The sequence below is a fragment of the Trachemys scripta genome, chromosome 3, assembly GCF_013100865.1.
Source record: "Trachemys scripta elegans isolate TJP31775 chromosome 3, CAS_Tse_1.0, whole genome shotgun sequence".
Classification (NCBI taxonomy): Eukaryota; Metazoa; Chordata; order Testudines; family Emydidae; genus Trachemys; species Trachemys scripta.
In genome coordinates, this window is record NC_048300.1 from 22783104 (window position 1) to 22806353 (window position 23250).

Sequence of the window (23250 nt, forward strand, 5' to 3'; positions counted from 1 at the left end):
ACTTTTGTGCTCCAGCTCTGCTGCAGCCCTTCTTTTCTACCTTAGTGGTACCGTTGTAGATTGTTCTTCAGTGGATAGAGCAGGCCTGGGGCATGCCCCGTGCCCCAGGCTTCAAGTCGTGCGATTCCTGTCGCCGTTCTATGCCAAGGAGCGACCCTCACATTGAGTGTCTTCGCTGCCTGGGTGAGACTCTCATCAGCGACCATTGCAAGATCTGCAGGTCGTTCAAGCCAAGAACCAAGAAGAAGAGAGACTTCAGACTTGGAGCTGTCCTGATGGAGTCAGCGCTGACTCAGACGCTGGTGCGCAGATTGGACTCCGGCATTGGCCACTGCGTCATCAGTACATAGCGAGGCCCCTTCGACCAGTTGGTGCCACTCTACCGCCACAAAGCAAGGAAAGAGCTCAGCCTTGCAACGCCGCCGCGATAAGGACACAGGGGAGACTGGTCCTGCGCTGGGCAGCCTCGATCCCCCGGGCTCTAAGGCTCCGACTCTTGTGGAGTGGAGCAGCCTGGTACCGTCAACCCAGGCATTCCCACCGGTACAGATGCCGTTGACGCCGGAGGCGGTGCAGGCTGCAAAGGACATTATGTCCCTGCCCGTCCCGAGCTCGCAATCGGGCATGGGCCCTAGGTCACGAAGCAAGCCCACCAGACTTCTCCGAGCAGCCGCAGTTCCTGCTCCGATGATCGCTCCCTGCACTGCTTGGCGCGCAGCAGCCGCTCTTCCGACAGCTCCCGGCCACCCTAGACGCCGCCAGACCGTCCGGGCCGCCGTCAGGACGGGAGTTGCGAGGACCCTCCATGCTGCTTGCCAGCGAGCGGAGGCACCGGGAATGCAGTTCGTCGTGTGGGTACCGTTCGTCGTCAAGATCCAGATTCCGAGTGAGACGACGCCACAGATGCCACTCCTACTGCTCCTGCGGCACTGAGCGTTCTTCAGCGGCCTCGGCCTCGGCACACGTCCACCCACCCTCGGCACGTGCCATTCCGCCGGGACACACATTGCCATCCCATGCTCTGCCGAACCAATAGCAAGGGACTCCGTGGCAAGGACAGTGATGCCAGTGGGCACTGTGGCCATTGGTGCCAGCCCAAGCGGAGGCCCGTTCAGTTGCTGGAGCGTCCCGGGCTCCATCGGCCTCCTCTGGCCGTTCACAAGACAAGTCGGCGGGTCATGAGTCGGTGGATCCGCGCCAGGACTCTGACCTTGGTATCGATGCCCTGGCACCGACCGAGGCGCCTGGCTCCGTACAGGCCCTCTCTCCGGTACCGGACGACACCATAGCGGCGCTTCCGCCATCAGTCCCGCAGGAGGACTTCAGGGTGCACCGGGACCTGCTAAAGTGGGTGGCTTCCAACCTCCAGCTGCAGGCCAACGAGATGGAGGGTCTGTCCGATTCCCTCTTTAATGTCCTGTCTCCTTCGGCGGGCCACATGGTCCTGCCTCTGCACCAGGGTACTGCCAACATTTCAAACTCCTTGGCCCCAATATCGAAAAAGGCCGAGAGGAAATACTTTATGCTGGCGAAGGACCATGAATACCTGTATTCACACCTGGCACCCAACTCGCTCGTTATGGAATCGGTAAACCACAGAGAGCGTCAGGGCCAGCCTGCGCCCACCCCAAAAAACAAAGACGCCAGGAGACTGGACTCCTTTGGCAGAAAATTTTATTCGTTGGCTAGCTTGCAGCTTCGCGTAGCCAACCATCAGGCCTTACTGAACAGGTACAACTTCAGCCTGTGGGAGTCCCTGCCTAAATTTGAGCCCCTCCTCTCAGACTGGGACAGGAAGGACTTCAAGGCCCTGGTGGAAGAGGGGTTGGCAGCGGCAAAAGTGGTCCTGCAAGTGGAATCCGATGCGGCGGACACGGCGGCCCGCTCAATGGCTTCTGCGATCACCATGCGCAGGGCGTCGTGGCTCTTGTTGTCCGGGTCGTCGACGGAGGCACAATCACTGATGCAGGACCTTCCGTTGGATGGCAAGGCGTTCTTTGCATCCAGACGGACGTCAGGCTGCATGGGATGAAAGATTACTGCACCACCTTGCAGACCTTGGGCCTTTATGTCCGTCCGGCTAAGGACAAGGCCAAATCGCTCCCGGCGGCTCAGCCTGCGAGGAGCAGATATGAGCCCCCATACAAAAGGCCCAGAGACCAGAAGCGTCGGTCTCAGAGGCAGTCCCACTCTGTGCTGCAGCCTGGTCCCTCTAAGGGGAAGAGGCAGGGCAAGAGGTGGTTTTGACTATCTGCAGGGGGACACCGGGCCGGTTGCCAGGGAGACCCCTCGATTAATAAAGTTTGTGTTCTGCAACTGATTGTTTGCCTTCCTCAGGGCGTGGTCCTGCATAACTTCGAACCAATGGGTCCTCAGTACCATCTCCAAGGGCTACATGTTGCAGTTCACCTCACCCCCACCAAATCACCCGCCACGCACGATGGCCCCGGGGGACCCGGAACGTGTCCGCCTCCTGCATCAGGAGGTGGACCAGTTGCTCCACCTAGGGACTATGGAAAGGGTACCGGTTCAGTTCCAGGGCAAAGGGTTCTACTCCTGGTACTTCCTGATCCTGAAGGCGAAAGGGGGTCTCAGGCCTATTCTGGACCTGCGCGACCTGAACAGGTTTCTAACCCGTTCCAAATTCCGCATGGTGTCCCTGGCCTCTATTATCTCCTCCCTGGACTCGGGAGGACTGGAACGCGACCGTAGATCTCCAGGATGCGTACTTTCATGTCCATCTTTTCGAGGGACACAGACGCTTCCTCCGATTCATGGTGGGGATGGACCACTACCAATTCATGGTCCTCCCCTTTGGCCTATCCACGGCTCCCAGGGTTTTCACGAAATGTATGTCTGTGGTGGCGGCCTACCTCAGGTGGGAGGGCATACAAATCTTCCCTTACCTGGACGACTGGCTTCTCAAGGGGGAGTCGCGTTTTGAAGTGGAGACCCACGTAGAGCTGCTCCTCTTGATATGTGCCGATCTAGGCCTGGTTGTGAACGAGACCAAATCAACATTAGTGCCTGTTCAGCACACAGAGTTCATTGGGGCCCTGCTGGACTCCTCCAGGGCCACAGTCTCTCTCCCCCTGGACAGGTTCGAGACCCTCAGGGATCTCATCGTCTCAGTCATGGCCTTCCTGGTGACCACGGCGAGGGCCTGTTTTCGGATCCTGGGACACATGGCGGCGTGCACTTACGTGGTCCGCCATGCCAGGCTGCATATGAGGCCTCTCCAATTATGGCTGGCGTCCCAGTTCTCCCAGGCTCGGGACAGTCTGGAAAAGGTTCTCACGGTCCCGTCCCCAATACTCGCTTACCTCCTATGGTGGTCCTGCCCAAGCAATATGTTGCAAGGGGCTCCCTTCACGGAGGCTAACCCGTCCATAGACCTGATGTCCGATGCTTTGGACCTGGGCTGGGGAGCCCACACGGGAGACGTGCAAACTCAGGGAACGTGGTCAGCCCCGGACTTGCCTTTTCACATAAATGTCAAGGAGCTCAAGGCGGTTCAGTTGGCATGCGTGGTGTTCCTCACGCACCTCTGCGGCAAGATGGTCAGAGTCCTCACGGACAGCACTGCCGTCGTGTACGATATCAACAGGTAAGGCGGGACTCGCTCCCTAGCCCTCTACCGGAAAGACCTGATATAGGGAGCCCACAATATCTTCCTGAGGGCAGCTCACCTCTCGGGCGTTCGCAATACGCTATGGACCGCCTCAGCAGGGTCTTCTCCCCCCAGTACGAGTGGTCGCTCCATTTGGAGGTTGCTCACTGGCTCTTCCAAGAGTGGGGAGCTCCCCAGATCGACCTGTTTGCAACCCGTCAGAACTGGCGTTGCCCCGGGTTCTGCTCCAGGGGAGGGATAGGGGAAGGCGCGATCTCCGATGCGTTCCTCCTGAGCTGGTCGGGCCAGCTCCTCTATGCCCTTCCTCCGTTCCCCCCCATGGCCAAGGTCCTTCAGAAGGTGAAAGCGGACAAGGTGAGAGTAATTCTCATAGCCCCAGCGTGGGCCCGCCAGCACTGGTACGGGCCCCTCCTACGCCTCTTAGCGGCCCCCCCGAGGGCGCTGCTGCTCCGCCTGGACCTCCTCTCCCAGGACAGGGAGCGCCTTCTCCATCCCAATCTGGCTGCGCTTCACCTGTCAGCATGGCTGCTCCGTGGTTGAATGAGGAGGAGAATCGGTGTTTGGAGCAGGTAAGGCGAGTCCTATGTGAAAGCAGGAAGCTGTCCACGCGTCAGACGTAAGTGGTGAAGTGGTCCAGGTTCGCCAGGTGGGCGAGTGAGCGGGGAGTGACCCCTTCCGCCGCACCTCTCCAGTTTATCCTGGACTACCTCTTATCCCTTAGGGCCCAGGGACTGGCACTTGCCTCAGTTAGGGTGCACCTGGCGGCCATATCAGCTTTTCACCCGCCAGTGCAAGCCCACTCGGTCTTCTCTCACTCGATGACCTCCTGTTTCCTGAAGGGCCTTGACCATTCGTTCCCGTACGCTAGGGCCCCCCATGCTGCAATGGGACCTCAACCTGGTCTTGTCCCGTCTCACGGGACCCCCCTTTGAACCCTTGGCCACGTGTTTCTGGTCACACCTCTTGTGGAAGGTGGCCTTCCTAGTGGTGATCACGTCGGCCCGACATGTCTCGGAGCTCAGGGTCTTAACCTCAGAACCCCCCTATACAGTTTTCCATAGGGATAAAGTCCAGCTCCGCCCACACCCGACATTCCTCCCGAAGGTGGTCTCCGCCTTCCATATGGAGCAGAGCATCTTCCTCCCCGTGCTCTGTCCTAAGCCCCACTCCCCTAACGAGGAACGCTCGTTGTGCATAGGGCGTTGGCTTTTTATCTGAATTGGACTAAGCTGTTCCGGAAATTCTCTCAACTCTTTTTTGCCTCGGCCGAACGGGCTAAGGGGCAACCCATCTCCACCCAGTGGCTTTCCCACTGGATCACCTCGTGCATACGCACGTGTTATGATATGGCAGGGATTCCCCCGCCACCGATTGTAAGGGCACACTCTACGAGGGCTTAGGCCTCATCAGCTGCCTATGTCGCCCATGTCCCCATCCAGGACATTTGTAGGGCGGCCACGTGGGCTCAGTTCACACATTTGCTTGGCATTACGCGATCATCTCCCAGTCTAGGGATGGCTCCGGGTTTGGCAGGGCAGTACTTCGTCCCGAACCATCATGAACTCCTCCCCACCTCCAACAGATATTGCTTGGAATCACCTACTGTAGAATACACAGGAGCAATCACTTGAAGAAGAAAGGACAGTTACCTGTTCCGTAATTTCAAGATGTTTTGCTCCTGTCTATTCCACACCCCGCCCTCTTTCCCCTCTGTCGGAGTTGTCTGGCAAGAAGGAACTGAGCCCGTGGCTCCCCTTATAGCACGATATACAGGTGCAACTCCAGGGGTCGCTGCGGTGCTCCCCCAGTATGGGTACTGCTCAGGGAAAAACTTACAGCACTGGTGCACATGGCGAGCACGCACATCTACTGTGGAATAGACAGGAGCAACACATCTCGAAGAACGCCAGTTACAGAACAGGTAACTGTTCTTTTTATGTCAAGGAGCTGCTGCAAATGGTTTGAGTTGAATACTCTTTTATATGGCATTTTTTCAGCTTTGGAAGCTATTGTTCTGGAGAGTTCTTCCAGAGGGGAGTTCCTAAATCCAGGCTCAGAGCAAACATCTGGCCTGCCCCCGTTGCCACTGAGATGGGTAATGCTCACCTTAGAAACTGTCTGACATGGAGGGTCCAAGAATGAATATTCACTTAAAACAGAATTTTCCCTTTCTGTTATTGTACCTAAATAGGTGGTCTGTGGAAATCTAAACGCACTGATGTCAAATATTTCTGGAAAGATGTACCCAATAACAATCGGTCAAATTTTGTATCCGCTTCAACTTCCGGATAGAAATAAGATGTAGCCCTATGTAGGGCACATTGCAGTAGTTTAGTTTGGCGTTAACAAGGCAAGGTTTGGTTTTGAGGAAAAACTGGCACGCTCTTCTGGTAGCACCAATCAGACTCTTAAATTCTGCACCTTGCCCTGTGATGCTACTTGAGCCCCTGAAGTAGATGAAGTGATATCATCTCTACCATCTCTTACATTTGTTTTCATCACCATCTGTGTGGGGGTGGGGGAGGGACAAAGAGGCCATACTTTCACAACGGGGGACTCTATCCTGGGAAGCAATGACTCTGACAAAGATTTAGGGATCATGGTGGATAATCAGCTGAACATGAGCTCCCAGTGCAATGCTGTAGCCAAAAGGGCTAATGTAGTCCTTGAATGCATAAACATGGGTATATTGAGTAGGAGTAGAGGGGTTATTTTATCTCTCCATTTGGCACTGGTATGACTGCTGCTGGAATACTGCTGGAATACAGCTGAGATATTGACAATCTGGCCAAGTAAAACTGTCAAGTGGTGATTTCTTCAGCAGATGCCATTCTAATACTTTCTTATGAGAAGTCATAATCTGCCCTCCCTTAAGCAGAGATGGGCAATTTCTATTGACAAAAGACCCAGTTCTTTTGTACAAGCCTTTTACTAGCCAAAAAGAACATGGTTCCTGCTTGTAATTCATAGGATGAAGTTTCCCCTGTATCTAAGTGAGTCCACTGGCTGAAATGCAGGCAAAGACGACCTAGGTAGAGTGAGTGTGTGTGTGTGTGTGTATATATATATATATATATATATATATATATATATATATATATATATATATATATATATATATATATAAACAAGATTTATATATATAACAACAAAACAACCTTAGAACTCTCCAATGCTGTGAACTCTCAGACAATACATTTAGTCTTCTTTTCCCATCTACTGCAATCATCATAATTTGGGAAGAGCCACATTTCTAGAAGCTAACAGTTCATGGTTGATGGAATGTACCTGAGATCAAACTCCATGTTCTGGAACTGAGAGCTACAAGCTGGGTTATAAATTTTTTTCTACGACTGTTCAAGACACTGACAAGAAGACAGTCAGGTGTTACATCAACAAACAAGGTGTGCAGTCCCAACAGCTGTGCGAGGGCATGGCTGTGTGGAACTGATGCCTAGTTCATCAAGTGCATCTTATGTTTGTATTTGGCAAGCATAGGTAGTGCACTAACAGAGAACACTGTGGACACAGTCTTCAAAGACAACATGACTAGTGATATGTCTACGCTACGGAGACTTTACCAGCATAGTTATGTCAGCATAAGTATGCTGGCTTAACCTTGTAGTGTAGATGCAACCTATGCTAATGGAAGGTTTTTTTCCATCAGTATAGGAACACCAGCTCCCTAAATGAAGTTAGCTACATCGGTGGTAGCATTCTTCCATCAACATAGCTATTTCTATGCCTACATCAACCAAACTTTTAAGTTTAGACCAAAGTTTGGGTCTGGGATCAACTGTGATAGATCTCTTATTCAAGAGATTTGTCATCAGACCTCTTTGACAAGTGTGCTGTGTCCTCATTTCTGCTCCAGAGCAGGTCTGGATACAAACAGTTAAACGAAAGGCACCACAACCCCCCCCATCTCCTCACTAAACCTTTACACTTTTCCACTAATCCCACTGGTGAGCAAAAATATGCCAGAAGAGCGCATGGATCATAGTAATTGCTCCAGCATCTAGACCAGGGTTCTCAACCCACAGCCCTCTTCTGGCTCAATCAGCACATAGCTGCGGCCATCGTGACTCCTCAGGGCCATACAGGTAGTATATACATTGTGTGGATGTGGCCCAAGTAACACACAGAGAGCCACATACGCAGCCCACAATGGTAAACAGGTTGAGAATCACTGGTCTAGGTTGTATTTCTATATGAATTTTGTGGGACCCTCTGTATCTCCTACTAATGTCATTGCACCTGCTGACTCCCAATCTGTAACTGTTCCACTTCACAGCCTATATCCTGGGAGATTGATTATTTCTGATTTGGCATGTTCTGAAGTGCAAAAGATTCTGCTGGAATCCGAAAAGCCATTTATGGTGAAATACTAAACTCAGAAATGGAAAAAAGTTTTCACTAGGGCTGTTGATTAATCGCAGTTAACTCATGCAATTAACTCAAAAAAATTAATCATGATTAATTGCAGTTTTAATCGCACTGTTAAGCAATAGAATACCAATTGACATTTATTAAATATTTTTGGATGTTTTTCTACATTTTCAAATATATTGATTTCAGTTACAACACAGAATACAAAGTGTACAGTGCTCACTTTATATTATGTTTATTATAAATATTTGCAATGAAAAAATGATAAACAAAAGAAATAGTATTTTTCAATTCACCTAATACAATACCATAATAGTCTTTTTCGTGAAAATGCAACTTACAAATGTAGATTTTTTTTTGTTACATAACTGCACTCAAAAACAAAACAATGTAAAACTTTAGAGCCTACGAGTCCACTCAGTCCTACTTTTTGTTCGTCAATCACTAAGACAAAAAAGTTTGTTTACATTTACGGGAGATAATGCTGCCGGCTTCTTATTTACAATGTCACCTGAAAGTGAGAACAAGCGTTCGCATGGCACTTTTGTAGCTGGCATTGCAAGGTATTTACATGCCATATATGCTAAACATTCATATGCCCCTTTATGCTTAGGCCACCATTTCAGAGGACATGCTTCCATGCTGATGACGCTTGTTAAAAAAATAATGCTTTAATTAAATTTGTGATTGAACTCCTTGGGGGAGAATAGTATGTCTCTTGCTGTTTTACCCACATTCTGTCACATATTTCATGTAATAGCAGTCTCGGATGATGACAGCACATGTTGTTTGTTTTAAGAACGCTTTCACTGCAGATTTGACAAAACGCGAAGACTGTACCAATGTGAGATTTCTAAAGATAGCTACAGCACTCGATCCAAGGTTTAAGAATCTGAAGTGCCTTCCAAAATCTGAGAGGGATGAAGTATGGAGCATGCTTTCAGAAGTCTTAAAAAGAGCATCACTCTGATGCGGAAACTACAGAACCCAAACCACTAAAAAAAGAAAATCAACCTTCTGCTGGTGGCATCTGACTCATATGACGAAAGTGAACATGCATCGGTCTGCACTGCTTTGGATTGTTATCTAGCAGAACCCCTCATTAGCATGGACGCATGTCCTTTGGAATGGTGGTTGAAGCATGAAGGGACATATGAATCTTTAACAGCTCTGGCACATAAATATCTTGTGGCACCGGCTACATCAGTGCCATGTGAACACCTGTTCTCATTTTCATATGACATTGTAAACAAGAAGCGGGCAGTATTATCTGTTGCAAATGTAAACAAACTTGCTTGTCTGAGTGACCGATTGAACAAAAAGTAGGACTGAATGGACTTGTAGGCTCTAAAGTTTTACATTGTTTTATTTTTGAATGCAGTTATTTTTTTGTACGTAATTCTACATTTGTAAGTTCAACTTTCATGATAAAGAAATTGTATTACAGTACTTTTATTAGGTGAATTGAAAAATACTATTTCTTTTGTTTTTATAGCACAAATATTTATAGTAAAAAATAAATATGTGAGCACTGTACACTGTTCTGTGTTGTAATTGAAAATGTTAGAACACATCCAAAAATATTTAATTAAATGGTATTCTATTATTTAACAATGCTATTAATCGTGTTTAATTTTTTTAATTGTATGATTAATCGTGATTCATTTTTTAATTGCTTGATGGCCCTAGTTTTCACTGTAGGTAGTGTATAACAACTAGCCTCCAAGCTCTGCTTCTCTGTTGTGGATTATTTAATATTAAAGTCTTAGGCTCTCTATCTCTAATCAAGGTGTATCTTTGTACTCTTTCAGTCTGTCATCCACCAGGGGAGAGTTCTAGAGGTCAAAGTTCATTATTTTCCCCCTTCCCAAGCTCTAAGGGGTAAGGATTTTCAGATTGGCTTTAAGTTCAATAGTACATCATAGAGGATTAGCATGGAAGATCTTTTCCAGCATTTCAAACTGTTAAGATGACAATTTAATTTTTTTAAAAAACAATTTTTTGCAAAGATACTTTTTTGTTCTAGAATTTATTGACAATATATGTGTGGAAAAGTGGGAGATGAGAGTTACTTTCTCTTGGATTTTTTTATATGGTAGGTGTATAAAGGTGTATTATTGCACAAATACACATGGTTTTCTCCATCATAGCACTCTTTCTGAAGACATTTCAAACTTTTGTAGTTTTTGCAGTGTGCCTAGTTTCCAACATTCAGGAAATTGACTGGAGGGTCTTTCCAAGCTAAGGTCTTGAATGTGATCATACTGCTGGTATGAAACTATTTATTTATAATCATTTTATATGTATTTTTTTAATTTTTAAAGGCACACTAAGGGTTGTTAGGCCTTTACAATTGCCCTACTTTGATGTTAATCATTTATTGGACTTACCGTAAGGATTCCAGTATTTTAAAATAAAACTTTGTCACAGCACTAAAGACTTATTTCCTTTGTAAACAACTGTTTGAGAGATAGAATATGTCCATCAGTTTCCAGTGAAGAGTAAACCAGTTTTGGATCTTGTTCTGAAATATACAAGGCAACTGTCAAGGTAGGTTAATCTTAAATCCTAACAACCTTGACAGCGTCTCTTTAATTTTTTTCTCTACTTTTTTGCTATCTGATCTGGTGATGCTTTATGGCAGGCACCAGTTATACTACATATTGGGCATGACACTATACATTTTTCTCTAGTATCCATTTCGTGGTTTAACTATATGAAATCATGTTTTGTTTTTCTCAGCAACTGCAAGTGAAGGATGGATTTAGAATCTCTTAATCTTCACTTTATAAAATCTTGCTATGGGGATCTGGTGCAAGGTTTTTGAAAAAGATGGGATTAATGATTTTCTGATTTAAAATGGATACGTAGACTCAGGGCCGGCTCTAGGTTTTTTGCCCCCCAAGCAAAAAAAAAAATGTTGGCTGCCACCCACCCCAGCCCTGGGATCCCCCCTGCTGCCCCAGCCCTGGGATCCCCCCCACCCCATGCCGCCCCAGCCCTGGGCTCTCCCCCGCAACCTGCACCCTCCTGCAGTCCCAGGCCTGGGTCACTGGTAACTTGCTGCCAGGGCAGGTCTTTCAGCAGGAATTTTGGATGTGCACAAAACATAGACAGGATTGGTTCCCATATGGTTACAGAACTGCAGTAAAGTGGAACAATTTTCAGCTTGTGTGATTGGAGGATATCTGGATACATATTATAAGACTGTCCTACATAAATGAGTAAAAGTTGAGGTGCCTTTATTATTCTTTTGTTCCACTCTTTCTTTCTATGGGGAATTTGCCAATGCAATATCACTGTCTTCCTTTTAAACAAATAAAACTCAAACAAACAAACAAAAAAAGGCAATGGCTGTTGAAAATAGCAATTCCACACCTAATAACCACTGGGAAGCATTTCTTGCTCAATTTTATCCTACTTTTTCTATAGCAAGTTAAAGTGGATCAGTATATTTGATTTGGGAGAAATGAAGTAACAGCTGCGCAAATGAGCTTTAGCACTCCTGAATTTTGAGGGTGTTCAAATCTGGAAGGCAGGTGCTAGATTCCCTTTCTGAATATTGGCTAAATCTGGAAAGGAAAAGTCAATTTCTGCTTCCATGGCTCACAAGTGGAAATCGACCTAAGTTCCTGGTACTGATCTAAAGCTGCCCAAGTACTCTAGCAGAGCCTCCCGACACTTACTTTTCATTTTAAATTCTAGTGGGATCCACGTACCTCCCTTGCTAGGCTTCAGATGGAGAGGTGCATTGTCCATTTAGTCCACCCAATTCCTTCTTTGGGGGCTGCAAGGTGAGGTCACACCAGTATCCCTAATCCAGTCTGGGGAAGTCTTCTACTCTTTGGGCATACTTGTTCCCCATTCACAGTGCCATCCCTTTCGACTCACAGCAAGCTGCAGCATGGCTCAGCTACCTCACTCCCTACCCCTCCCTTTCCTGTTGATAGCTGCCAAGGGATTGCTGGGAAACGTAGTTCTTTCCCTGCTCCAGGGCTGGCTCTATAGGCAGGGAGCTAGCCAAGGAACTACAGCTCCCAGGGTCCTGTGGGTTCTCCACTTCTGCACCATTGCGAGAGGGGATGAAGTAAGTGTTATGGGGCTCTACGGCGGGCCACCAAGCAAATAAAAACAAAACAAAACAAAAAAGGATGGCCCGAATGCTGCCCCCTGCAAATGTGCTGCCCCAAGCATCTGCTTGCTTTGCTGGTGACTAGAGCCAAATTTATACCGGGTTTAAATTAATGCAGCTCGATTGACTTAAGCTTAATCACACCTTCTCATATAAGTCCTGAATTCAACTCTTAAATTTTCTAGGGAAAATATTAGTGTCAAATTATCCAAAAGAACTTTGAGTCATTTGATATCGTACAAGAAAATTAGATGTCATTATTTCATGATTCATCCTTTTTCATATCCCCAACTTCTACCACTTTTTATATTTATTTTTTCCCAATGCCTGCATATTTGATTGTGCTGTGGAGTACAAATGTTTTCCTTATTTTTTTCTTTTCACTATTTTCTTCTGCTTCCAATCCAAGAGCATGCATATCCTTTAGTTCAGACCTATTTTTTTCTGCTTTAATAAGGCTTCCTCTGGCCTGCTTCTCCTGAAAGAGCCATTTTCCCAGTGTGCTGACTTCAGTGACTGGACTAGCATGTAATGGTTTTTATTTAAAAAACTGTTAGGCAGGTCAGCAGGCAGAAGATAGTTTTGAACTCTAATGGACCTTGTCATCAGTATAGGTGATAAGTTGTGCAATACACTTAGACTGCTTTGTATCTTTACAAGAGAATGGTATTGTAAAAGTGTCAAAGTATCCACATGCCCAGTTCACTAGTAAATATACAGCAAAGTTAGAACCTCTTTGGAAATAATTTAAACTACTCAGGGGACCTTATTTCCAAAGAATGCTGTTTTTAAAAATTTATTGGTCTCCATTGTAGTAGGAAACTTAAATCTGTGGCATCTTGAACAAAACTCCTGTATTTGTTACATGTTTAAAATCTTAGCAACCTTCAGTATGCACTTAACACTTGCTTGGGTACATGTATACTGTATAAAAAACTGTCATAACATGAAAGAAAATTATTGTAAATGACTTTATACCTGTTCTAATACTATATTTTCTTTAGAAAATTGATTTGAGTATATAAACCAATACCAACTGAATTTTCTAAAATAACAGTATTGATGATAATAAAAGAGAAGTTCATTGAGGAGAAAAGCAAACAGAGAACATAAGTCTTATACTGTAAGAAACTGCAGAAATGGATTAAGGAACTTGATAGAAAGTTTAATGTGTACATAAGTAGAGGCTGACAGGAACATGCTGTGTGTGTCAAAGGTTCCAGTGATGGAAAACTGAAACATAGTGCTCACTGACCACAGCATGAGCCTTGACACACATTGTAAATAACCCAGAGATATATGACTGCATTAAGCAGTAGACTGATGTATTAACAGCAGTAAATCTACAACAACAGAAATGTCTGGCATGCAGGACTTCCACTGATTAATATTTGTAACAGACTAATTAGGAATATAGCAAAGATTACGAGTTATAATTCCCTCTTATACTACCAGAGTTTTCTTTTCCTTTCAGAGTCGTATATGTAGATACTGGTCTTAATACCATCAAGCTAAAAGGAGAAGACTCGTGTGGTCGACAGCATCTAATCACACTGAAGTTAAATGCAAAGGTGAATTTATTTGTGGGAAAATACTTTAAGAAAATAAGACCAAAAATAATGGATTCCTCTCTTTTGTCTTTTATACTGAAGTTAGCGAACTGGTTTCTTTCCAAAATGTCTTGCGTGCTTGTCCTTTATCTTCAGGTGGTTTGAACAATGATTAAACCAGTGAATGTTGTTCCGAAGACTTTTTTTTAAGACCAGTTTAAAACTCTCAGTGCCTAATAGTAATCTATAAGTATCTTTTGTTATCAAGTTATACACCACTTGCAAAAACCTTCCGTTACAGGTTAGCATCCAGTGCCATTTTGGAAACCTTCACTCTTCAAGTGCTTGCTCATGTTCATTCCAATGTAGGTGTGCATGTGCCACATGCACTGACGCTGGAAAGCTTTTCCCTCAGTGGTATCCGTCAGGTCAGCTCTGGTGCCCTCTGGAGTCGTGCCCTCATGGTCTGCTGCCCCACTGCTCCCTCAGTTCCTTTTTACCACCCATGACAGTTGCTGGAACATACTCGTCTATTGCGTCTCGCAAGTGTTGCTCTCAGTGGACTTTATCTGTAAATAGTTAAGTAAGTATAATATAGTTAGCAGTGTTCCTCACCTTGTGGGGTAGCCTGCACTGGGCACCGGGATGTGCTTCGGTCCCAGGGTTTCAAACAGCGTGTGGTGTGCCACAAACTGATAGCGGTGAGTGACCTGCATGATAACTGTCTTAAGTGCCTGTGAGAGGCCCACATTCAAGAATGGTGCAAGATCTGTAGAGGTTTCAAACCCAGGATTAAAAAGGACAGGGACAACAGACTTAAGTTCCTCCTGATGGAGGTGGCTCTTCGTCCCACCTCGGAGCTTCAAGTGGAATTGGCACAGAGCACTTCGATGTTGGTCAGAAGTGCTCTGGCATCCTTGAAAAGAGGTATAGTGCCCTTCCTCCTCACCAGCATCAGGAAAGGATTGTGCGCTGGTGACCGGGACTCCTGGCACCGTCATTCATCCCTGGTTCACAGGAAACTGACATCAGCCTCTTCGCACTACTTGTCATCACTGGTGCCAAAGAAAAAACACAGGAAGACAGACTGGGGGCGCTCCCTGACCCCGAGACCTGTGAGCAATAGGAACTCAGAAAGAGTGCAGCCCATGTTGGGCCACTCTGAGGTGCTGACAGGGTGTGCGGCTCCGTCGACTTTTGGCCCTGGGAAGGGTGCCGTTGAGTCCAGTGCCAATGGATTTCCCCACCTAGGGAGAGCCACTGTGCCGCGTTGGCCCTGTCTTTACCATCAATGCCAGAGACCTTTGAGGCTGTGAGGAACTTTCTTTCACTCACGATGCCACCATCCCTGGCTGGTTGTGAACTGTCTGTTGCAGATCCGACATCACGGGACGCCAGGGCACCAAGGCAGGTGACTTCGAAGGGCAAGCCTGCAATGATGGCGTGGCACTGCTCTCCAGTGCCGGTCAGCACTGCACCACCATGGTCACCCAGGAGTGAGTCCTACGGCTTGGTTTTGGAGGCAGAATTCTATGCCTCGCCCAGGAGCAGACATTGCTCCGACCAGAGACGCCCAGCGTTGGACATGGGACAGGGTATAGCCAGAGGAGGAATAGGGGCTACAAGAGAAGGCCTACATCTCAACCCTCATTTGCCCAGATATCTGTCCCCTTGAGACACTTGGCGGGGTCCAAACAGACCTTTTGAGGGTACACATGAGGATGGTGTACCAGGACAGCCTTTAGATCCTATTTCCCCTATGTTTGTGGACCGGTTGTCCCACTTCCACCGGGCATGGACCTGCATTACCATGGGCTGTTGGGTATTGTGCATGGTGAAAGTGGGATATACCCTGCAATTCAGTTGTTCGCCTCCTTACCTTCCTCCCTATTCCTTTTCAGGGACCTTTCTCAGGAGAGACTTTTAGCCTAGAAGGTGCAGTCGCTCCTAAGGGAGGGAGCAGTGAAAGAGGTTCCAACGGCGCTAAGGGGATGGTGTTTCTGCTCCTGTTACTTTCTGATCCTAAAGGCCAACACACTGATTTTTAATCTGCGAAACCTCAACAGATTCATGAAGAAGCTGAAGTTCCGCATGGTCTCTCTGGCTTCAATTATCCCCTCTCTGGATCCAGGGGACTGGTGTACTTTGACTTAAAGGATGCGTATTTTCACATTGCTATCTCTCAAGGTCTCAGAAGATACATAAAATTTATGGTAGACCACAAGCATTATCAGTTCATAGTGCTACCCTTTGGTCTGTCAGCAACTCCTTGGGTGTTCATGAAGTGCATGGCAGTCTTTCTGAGGAGGAGAGGGGTGCAAGTATACCTCTATCTGAACGACTGGCTGATCAAAGGTCGATCCAGAGACCAGGTGGAGGTGCATGTCATAGATTCATTCATAGATTCATAGATTATAGGACTGGAAGGGACCTCGAGAGGTCATCGATTGATACAGTCAACTTTCCAGGATCTGGGACTGTTGATAAACATGCAAAAATCAACACTTTCCCCAGTTCAGAGAATAGAATTGATTGGGGGCAATCCTTGACTTGAAGTGGGCCAGAGTGTTTCTTCCAGAGAGCTGATTTATAGCTGTAGAGGCACTCATACGAAGTCTAAGGAGTCACCTCATCACAACAGCGAGGAACTGCTTGAAGCTTCTGGGACACATGGCATCCTGTACCTATGTGGAACATGCACGTCTAAATCCCCTTCAGTCATGGCTGGCATTGATATATACATACTAGGACGACACCATCTGAACAAAGTGGTCTTTCTTCCACCGTCGGTGATTTCTGCCCTCCTGTGGTGGTGGCTGGATCCGGAGATGCTGTGTGCAGGCATTCCCTTCTCAAGACCCTACTCTGCAAAGTCCCTGGTCACGGATGCTTCGAAGATGGGATGGGGAACCCACTTGGGGACCCTCAGGACCCAGTGTCTCTGGTCATCGGAGGAGCTAGAGTTACATATCAACGTGAGAGAGTTAAGGGCCATGCGTGTAGCCTCCCAAATGTTCTTACCCCACCTGGAGTGCAAGTGCGTAGTGGTCCTCACAGACAACACAACAGTAAGGTTTTACATAAACAAGCAAGGGAGAGCTCACTCCTCTCCATTATGTTAGGAGGACTTCTGTATGGCCCATTCCATTAACCTTGAAGCCTCATACCTACCGGGGTCGCAGAACGAGTTAGTGGATATCTCAGCAGATCCTTTTCCATCCATCACAACTGGTACATTCGCCCAGACATCTTGAACACTGTTTTCCAGAAGTAGGGATTTCCCCAGCTGGATCTATTTGCAATAAGGCAAAACAGGAAGTGCCCTCAATTTTGCTCTTTCGTAGGACACAGTCCAGGTTCACTCATGGATGCTTTTCTCCTTCCCTGGATGGGATGGCTCTTCTATGCATTCCCTTCCACTGGCCCTGTTCAAAGTCAGAAGGGATGGAATGCGACTGATCCTTGTAGCTCTGGTTTGGCCACGCCAGCACTAGTTCACTACTCTGCTGGGCCTCTTGGTAAACACACCAGTCTGCCTGCCACTGTTCCCAGACTTGATCTCTCGGGATCATGGTCACCTGTTCTACCCGAACCTCAAATCGTTTCACCTGACAGCATGGAAGCTCCATGGCTGAACCCAGCAGAATGGTCCTGTTCAGTATAGGTTCATGAGGTGCTCTTGGGGAGCAGAAAACTGTTGACTAGAGTCACTTACCTGGCAAAATGGAAGAGGTTGATGCGTAAAGGTGTTTCACCTACTGAGCCCTCACTGCACTTTATTTTGGATTACCTGCTTCATTTAAAGCAGTAAGGCCCAATTGTGTCCTCCATAAGAGTCCATCTAGCTGCGATCTCTGCATTTCACCCCGGATGGGTGGCCATCGCCTTGGCTAGATGGGTTTCAGAGATCCAGACCCTTACCTTTGAACCACCATACACAGTCTTCTTCAAGGACAAGGTGCAGTTGCAGCCACACTCATCCTTTCTTCCGAAGGTGGTCTCACAATTTCATAGTAATCAGGACATCTTTCTCCCAGTTTTCTATCCTAAGCCGCATGCAAGCAGGGAGGAACAGAAGTTCCACTCGCTGGATGTGAGACGTGCACTTGCTTTCTATATAGAGAGAACCAACCCCTTTAGAAAGACCACTAAACTGTCTATAGCCATTACGAATGGGATGAAAGCAGTCCAGTCTCAGCCCAGGGAATCTCATCATGGATCATGTTGTGTATTCTCACTTGTTATGACCTGGCAAAAGTCCAAGCTTCTCGTTTGAAGGCTTACTCTATGAGAGTGCAGGCGTCATCGGTGGCATTTGTGGTGCAGGTTCCAGTTGAAGATATCTGCAGAGTGGCGACCTGGTCCTCAGTCCACACGTTTGCGTCACACTACGCCATCACCCAACAAGCCAGAGATGATGCAGGCTTTGGCCGAGCGGTGCTGCAATCAGCATATCCATGAATTCCAAAACCCCCAGTTGCTTAACTGCTTGGGAGTCACCTAAATTGGAATGGACATAAGCAAGCACTTGAAGTAAAAACTGTTACTAACCTTTCCATAATTGTTCTTCAAGATGTGTTGCTCATGTCCATTCCAAAACCTGCCCACCTACCCCTCTGTCAGAGTTGCTGGCAAGAAGGAACTAAGGGGGTGGCGGGTTGGCAAGTCACTATACACTGCCATGAAGGTGCGATGCCAGCGGGCACTAGATCTTACCTGATGGATACTACTGAAGGGAAAACTTTCCGCCGGCGGTGCACGTGGCATGAGCATACCTGCATTGGAATGGACATGAGAAATGCATCTTGAAGAACAACAGTTATGGAAAGGTTAGTAGCCGTTTTTCATGATCACTCAGTCAGAAGACTAAGCCTGTAACAGCTGTTAAAAATGTTAGGTTGCTTCTTTAGCCACTTACTTTGTAATGTGTGGAGATGAAGAGTAGGTATGGGAGACTACAGTGGGGTCTTTGGGTAAAAAGAGAACTTTCAGCCTTTCTAGGCTAAATAATTGGTCTGTTTGACAGCATTCCCTTCTACATATTCTTACCTTCAGTAATTTATCCTTGTATCTTGTACTTGAGTGGCAAAAATTTCTGACTCTGACTGAATTTCATTATTTGAACGTTTTTGCAGAACAGCTATTTCTTGGAACAAGGTTGGGGAAAAGACTGTTCCTTCTTTCTGTTTAAAAACAAAACAAAACAACAACCTGGAAATTTTGAAGAGGAATTTTCAAATCTGAGATGGCAGAATAGCTGTTAAGTTCTACGTAAATAGCAAACAAGATTTTTGAGTTGTTGCAAAAACTGTTTATTTGAAGGACCCAGAAGATGCGAGACCTAGAAAACTCAATTATCCATGTAGATCAAATTCCTGTCGTACTCTGGTTCACCCCATCCCATTTTCCACCAGAGTGTTGTCACCTTCTTTCTAGGAAGCAGTGCTTCTCTAAAGCTGATGATAAACAATATTTCACACTTACCTTTTCTAGGCAGGTACCTTTTTGTCACCATAACTTGTCTCCAATGTTCTATCTTCTGTGTTTGTGAAATAATCCTGCCTTAATGTTCATAGAGGAATTGCTACATGAATCTCATCAAGTTAGAGACAGAGATTTTGCATTTGAATAAGAGACAACTTTTCGTACCTGTAAACGAGGGGTGGGCAAACTACGGCCACGGGCCACATCCCGCCCGTCAGACCTTTTAATCAGGCCCTCCAGCTCCAGCCGGGGAGCAGGTTTGGGGGCTTGCCCCGTTCCGCACGGCTCCCAGAAGCAGTGGCATGTACCCCCTCCAGCTCCTATGTGTAGGGGCAGCCAGGGAGCTGCTCAAGTGCCGGCTCTGCAGCTCCCATTGGCTGGGAACTGTGGCCAATGGGAGCTGCAGGGGCAGTGCCTGCGGACTGGGGAAGTGTGTGGAACCCCCTGGCTGCCCTTCCGCGTAGGAGCTGGACGGGGGACATGCCACTGCTTCCAGGAGCTGCTTGAGGTAAGCGCCACCTGGAGCCTGTACCCCGACCTCCTTCCGTGCCCTGACCTCCTGCCCCAGCTCGGAGCCCCCTCCTGTATCCTGATGACCCCCTCGTTTCTGGCCCCACCCTGGAACCTGCACCCCCAGCCCAGAGCCTGTACCCCCTCCCACACCCTAACCCCCTGCCTCAGTCCAGAGCCCCTTCCCATACTCCAAACCCCTCTGCTCCACCCCCAGCCTTGAGCCTCCTCCCACACCTTGAACTCTTCATTTCTGACCTCACCCCAGAGCCTGCACCCCCAGCCGGAGCCCTCACCCTCCTCCGCACTCCAACCCCCAATTTCGTGAGCGTTCATGGCCCGCCATACAATTTCCATACCCAGATGTGGCCCTAAGGCCAAAAAATTTGCCCACCACTGCTGTAAACAGTATTTCTGTGATTGAGAAGTCAATTTCTAACAACTATGCCATTTTAAAAATAATTTTCTGCTTTTACAGCTGTCTAAGAGGCCATCTAAGTTGTAGCAGTCTTTCCCCAGCTTCAGTAGTGCTGCTCAGAATCTTGGCCCCTCCCCCAATATGCACCTCTCTGCCCCTGGTATGTCCCCTTACACCAAGGTTTGTGAGGGGGTCTTAGGAAGACAGCCACAGGCTGTTCTCTGCAGTCCCAGCCCTGGGGAATTCTGGGGATTTTAGAGCTTTTATGTTGCTCGGTCTCTTTATTTAGTGTAAAAGGGCTGGAGCAAGGGTGAGGATCTGATGATCAGAATAGAGAATGCACGGGAATCCAATCCTGCATCAATGAGCATAGCTAAGTATCTACCAAGTTGCTCCTGTTGAGTAGATTAGGTACACATACTCCCTTTGGTATTTGGTATTATCTAAGTATCGCATTCGGATACTGAAGACCACATTTTAGCCCATGTGTCCTCAGATGTACCCTATCACTGTTCTGTATGATTACTTTGAGGATCAAGGCCATCATGTTAATGGACTACAGAGTATCTGATTAATTTTGTATACTCTTTTTAGTACAGTAATTTAAAAATCCCTGAGACTTCTAGTAGGAAAAGGAAGTTTTAGTATTTCAGTAGTTTCATATGCTGCTAACTGAGAACATAGTGCAATCACACCAGATTGTAATTCATAGCCATCAATCAACTCTTTTTCAGAAGATTATAGTGGTGAAATGATCAATTGTGTTTGTCCTTTTTAAAAATGTGTCTGACATTTAAACTTGCCACAAAAGAAAATTTATATATAAAACATGGTTGGTGACATAGGAATTTTGATTTTTCACTAGTACACGTTGAAAAAGAATGCTCATTAAGTTTTAAGGAAAGCTTTGTGATAGTCATTCATATCATCTTCTTTGAGAAATATCTTCTGCTTAATTTTTGCTATGTTGTCTCTATTGATAACATCAGTACTTGGGTTAAAAGCTTTTTACCTTTGTATTTGTTCCCTGAGCACATACTGCCTGTTCTCTTGTATGCTCTATCAAAGTGTTTAGTTGGCCAATCTTGTCTTCAGAGGCCATACAGAGAAATGGGTTTGTGTACTCCTTTTGTGCACACCCAATCAAATATTGGTTTGTACTGTAAATACAAATATTGTAAATAGCTGAATTAACTTGCCATGTTGAAGAAGAAATTGTATGAAGTGTAAGATGAAAATCTTCCAACACTTGTCTGGTCATTGCCTTTTTTCCCCTGGGATTCCTTGCTATTTGTCCCACATGGTACGCTTCATCTGCACAAACTTTAACTGAAGTAGCAGTCTCACTCTTTATACTCCATTCCCCACTACTGATTTCTTTTGCTACTTATGTTGGTAAGTATGATAAAGATTGGGGGGAGGGATAGCTCAGTGGTTTGAGCATTGGCCTGCTAAACCCAGGATTGCGAGTTCAGTCCTTGAGGGGGCCATTTAGGGATCTGGGGCAAAAATCTGCCTGGGGATTGGTCCTGTTTTGAGCAGGGGGTTGGACTAGATGACCTCCTGAGGTCCATTCCAACCCTGATATTCTATGAAGTTCTAGCATTGACCACATTGTCAACATTCTTTGGGTTTGTCTACACATCATAAAATGCTACCGCAGCACAACTGCTGATGCTGTGGCACTTCAGTATACAAACTACCTATGCTGATGGGAGGGGTTCTCCTGTCAGTGTAGGTAATCCACCTCCCCAAGAGGCAGTAGCTAGGTTGATGGAAGAATTCTTCTGTCAATGTAGCACTGTGTGCAAGGGGACTTAGATCACCTTAACTACTCCAGTCAGTGAGGTGGATTTTTCATACCCCTGATGGACCTAGTCAAACTGACCTAATTTTCTAGACCAGGCTCTATACTTTTTCAGGTACTGCTGATGTTCTCAAAAGAAAGAGAATTGGTTTTGAGGCATGGTGTGGGGTAGGCATGGAAATTAGGAAACAATTTATTTTCCTTTCTGTAGAGTGAAAGGAGAAAGGCAAAATGCAAATGAAACCAGACTTTTGCTGGTAAGAAGAATGATTTATTAAGAGTTTGGGGGCTCAGTTTAATTCAGCTTTAAAGGCTGAAAGTAATTGTCAGTATGTGTTGGTTTCTTGTGTGGGGATGTTTGGGTTCGGGAGGGTCAGTAACAGATATAGACCAGGGTATTTAGAGAATAGTTCTCCTTCATCAATTGTAAGTTGATATCTAAATAATAGATTTTAAACAGGTAGGAGAAAAGAAATTTCAGAAGACCAGGAGTACATATTTACATTAATATTCAGTACTTGTTTTTTTTGTTTGTTTTTTTATTGGCATATAAGTCACACAAGACTGAGTTGGATTGCTTTTTAATAGTCTTCAAGACCGCTAGAAATTATACAATTTTGTATCTAGTATTCTTGGATTGGATGTTCACTTTAAGATTAGAAGAGTAAAATTTTCAGGGGACAAGTTCTATCGTAGATGATTGAAGTACTGTGTTGTGTTAAATATTTTTTCATAAGGTCAGCAAGTGCCTTAGAAGAAATACCTAAATATTTTCTTATCCATCTTTTTTACAGTTTGAAAAAGTCCTCAAAATGCATCCATATCTCATTATCAGATAAACTGATGATTTCTAAATTACTATATCATCGCCTCGAGGAATTTTTTTAGTTAACATCTACAATAAACTAGCTGATTAAGTCATATATTTACTTAAGTATTTATCCTATGAGCTAGCTAGTCATTTATGTGGTTGAAAGAGGTGGAATGTTGTGAGGGTAGTGTATAAAGACACTAGAATTGAACCTGAGGTTGCTATTTGGAAGACAGAGTGTAGTTCAGTCAAAAACAAAGAACTGTGCACCAAAACTTGTAACAAATATTTGGTGTATGCCGGGGTGGGCAAACTTGTAATAGAAATTGTATGGGGGACCATGAATACTCACAAAATTGGGGTTGGGGTGTGGGAGGGGGTGAGGGCTCTGGTTGGGGGGGTAGGATCCGAGGTGGAGCCAGAAATGAGGAGTTCAGGGTGCGGGAGAGGGGTCTTAGGCTGGGGTGGGTTGCTGGGTAGGGGAATGAGGGCTCCAGCAGGGGGTGCGGTCTCTGGGG

The 23250-nt window shown here is 46.3% G+C and overlaps 1 protein-coding gene across 1 annotated transcript in view; it reads left to right on the forward strand.

Moving 5' to 3' along the window:
- The window catches only part of FANCL (FA complementation group L), a 79187-nt gene that overhangs the window by 16860 nt on the left and 39077 nt on the right, over positions 1-23250 (forward strand). Inside the window, exon 6 of the mRNA XM_034764287.1 lies at positions 13627-13723. Within this exon, the coding sequence (XP_034620178.1) occupies positions 13627-13723 (97 nt within the window). The remainder of the gene's footprint in view (positions 1-13626; positions 13724-23250) is intronic.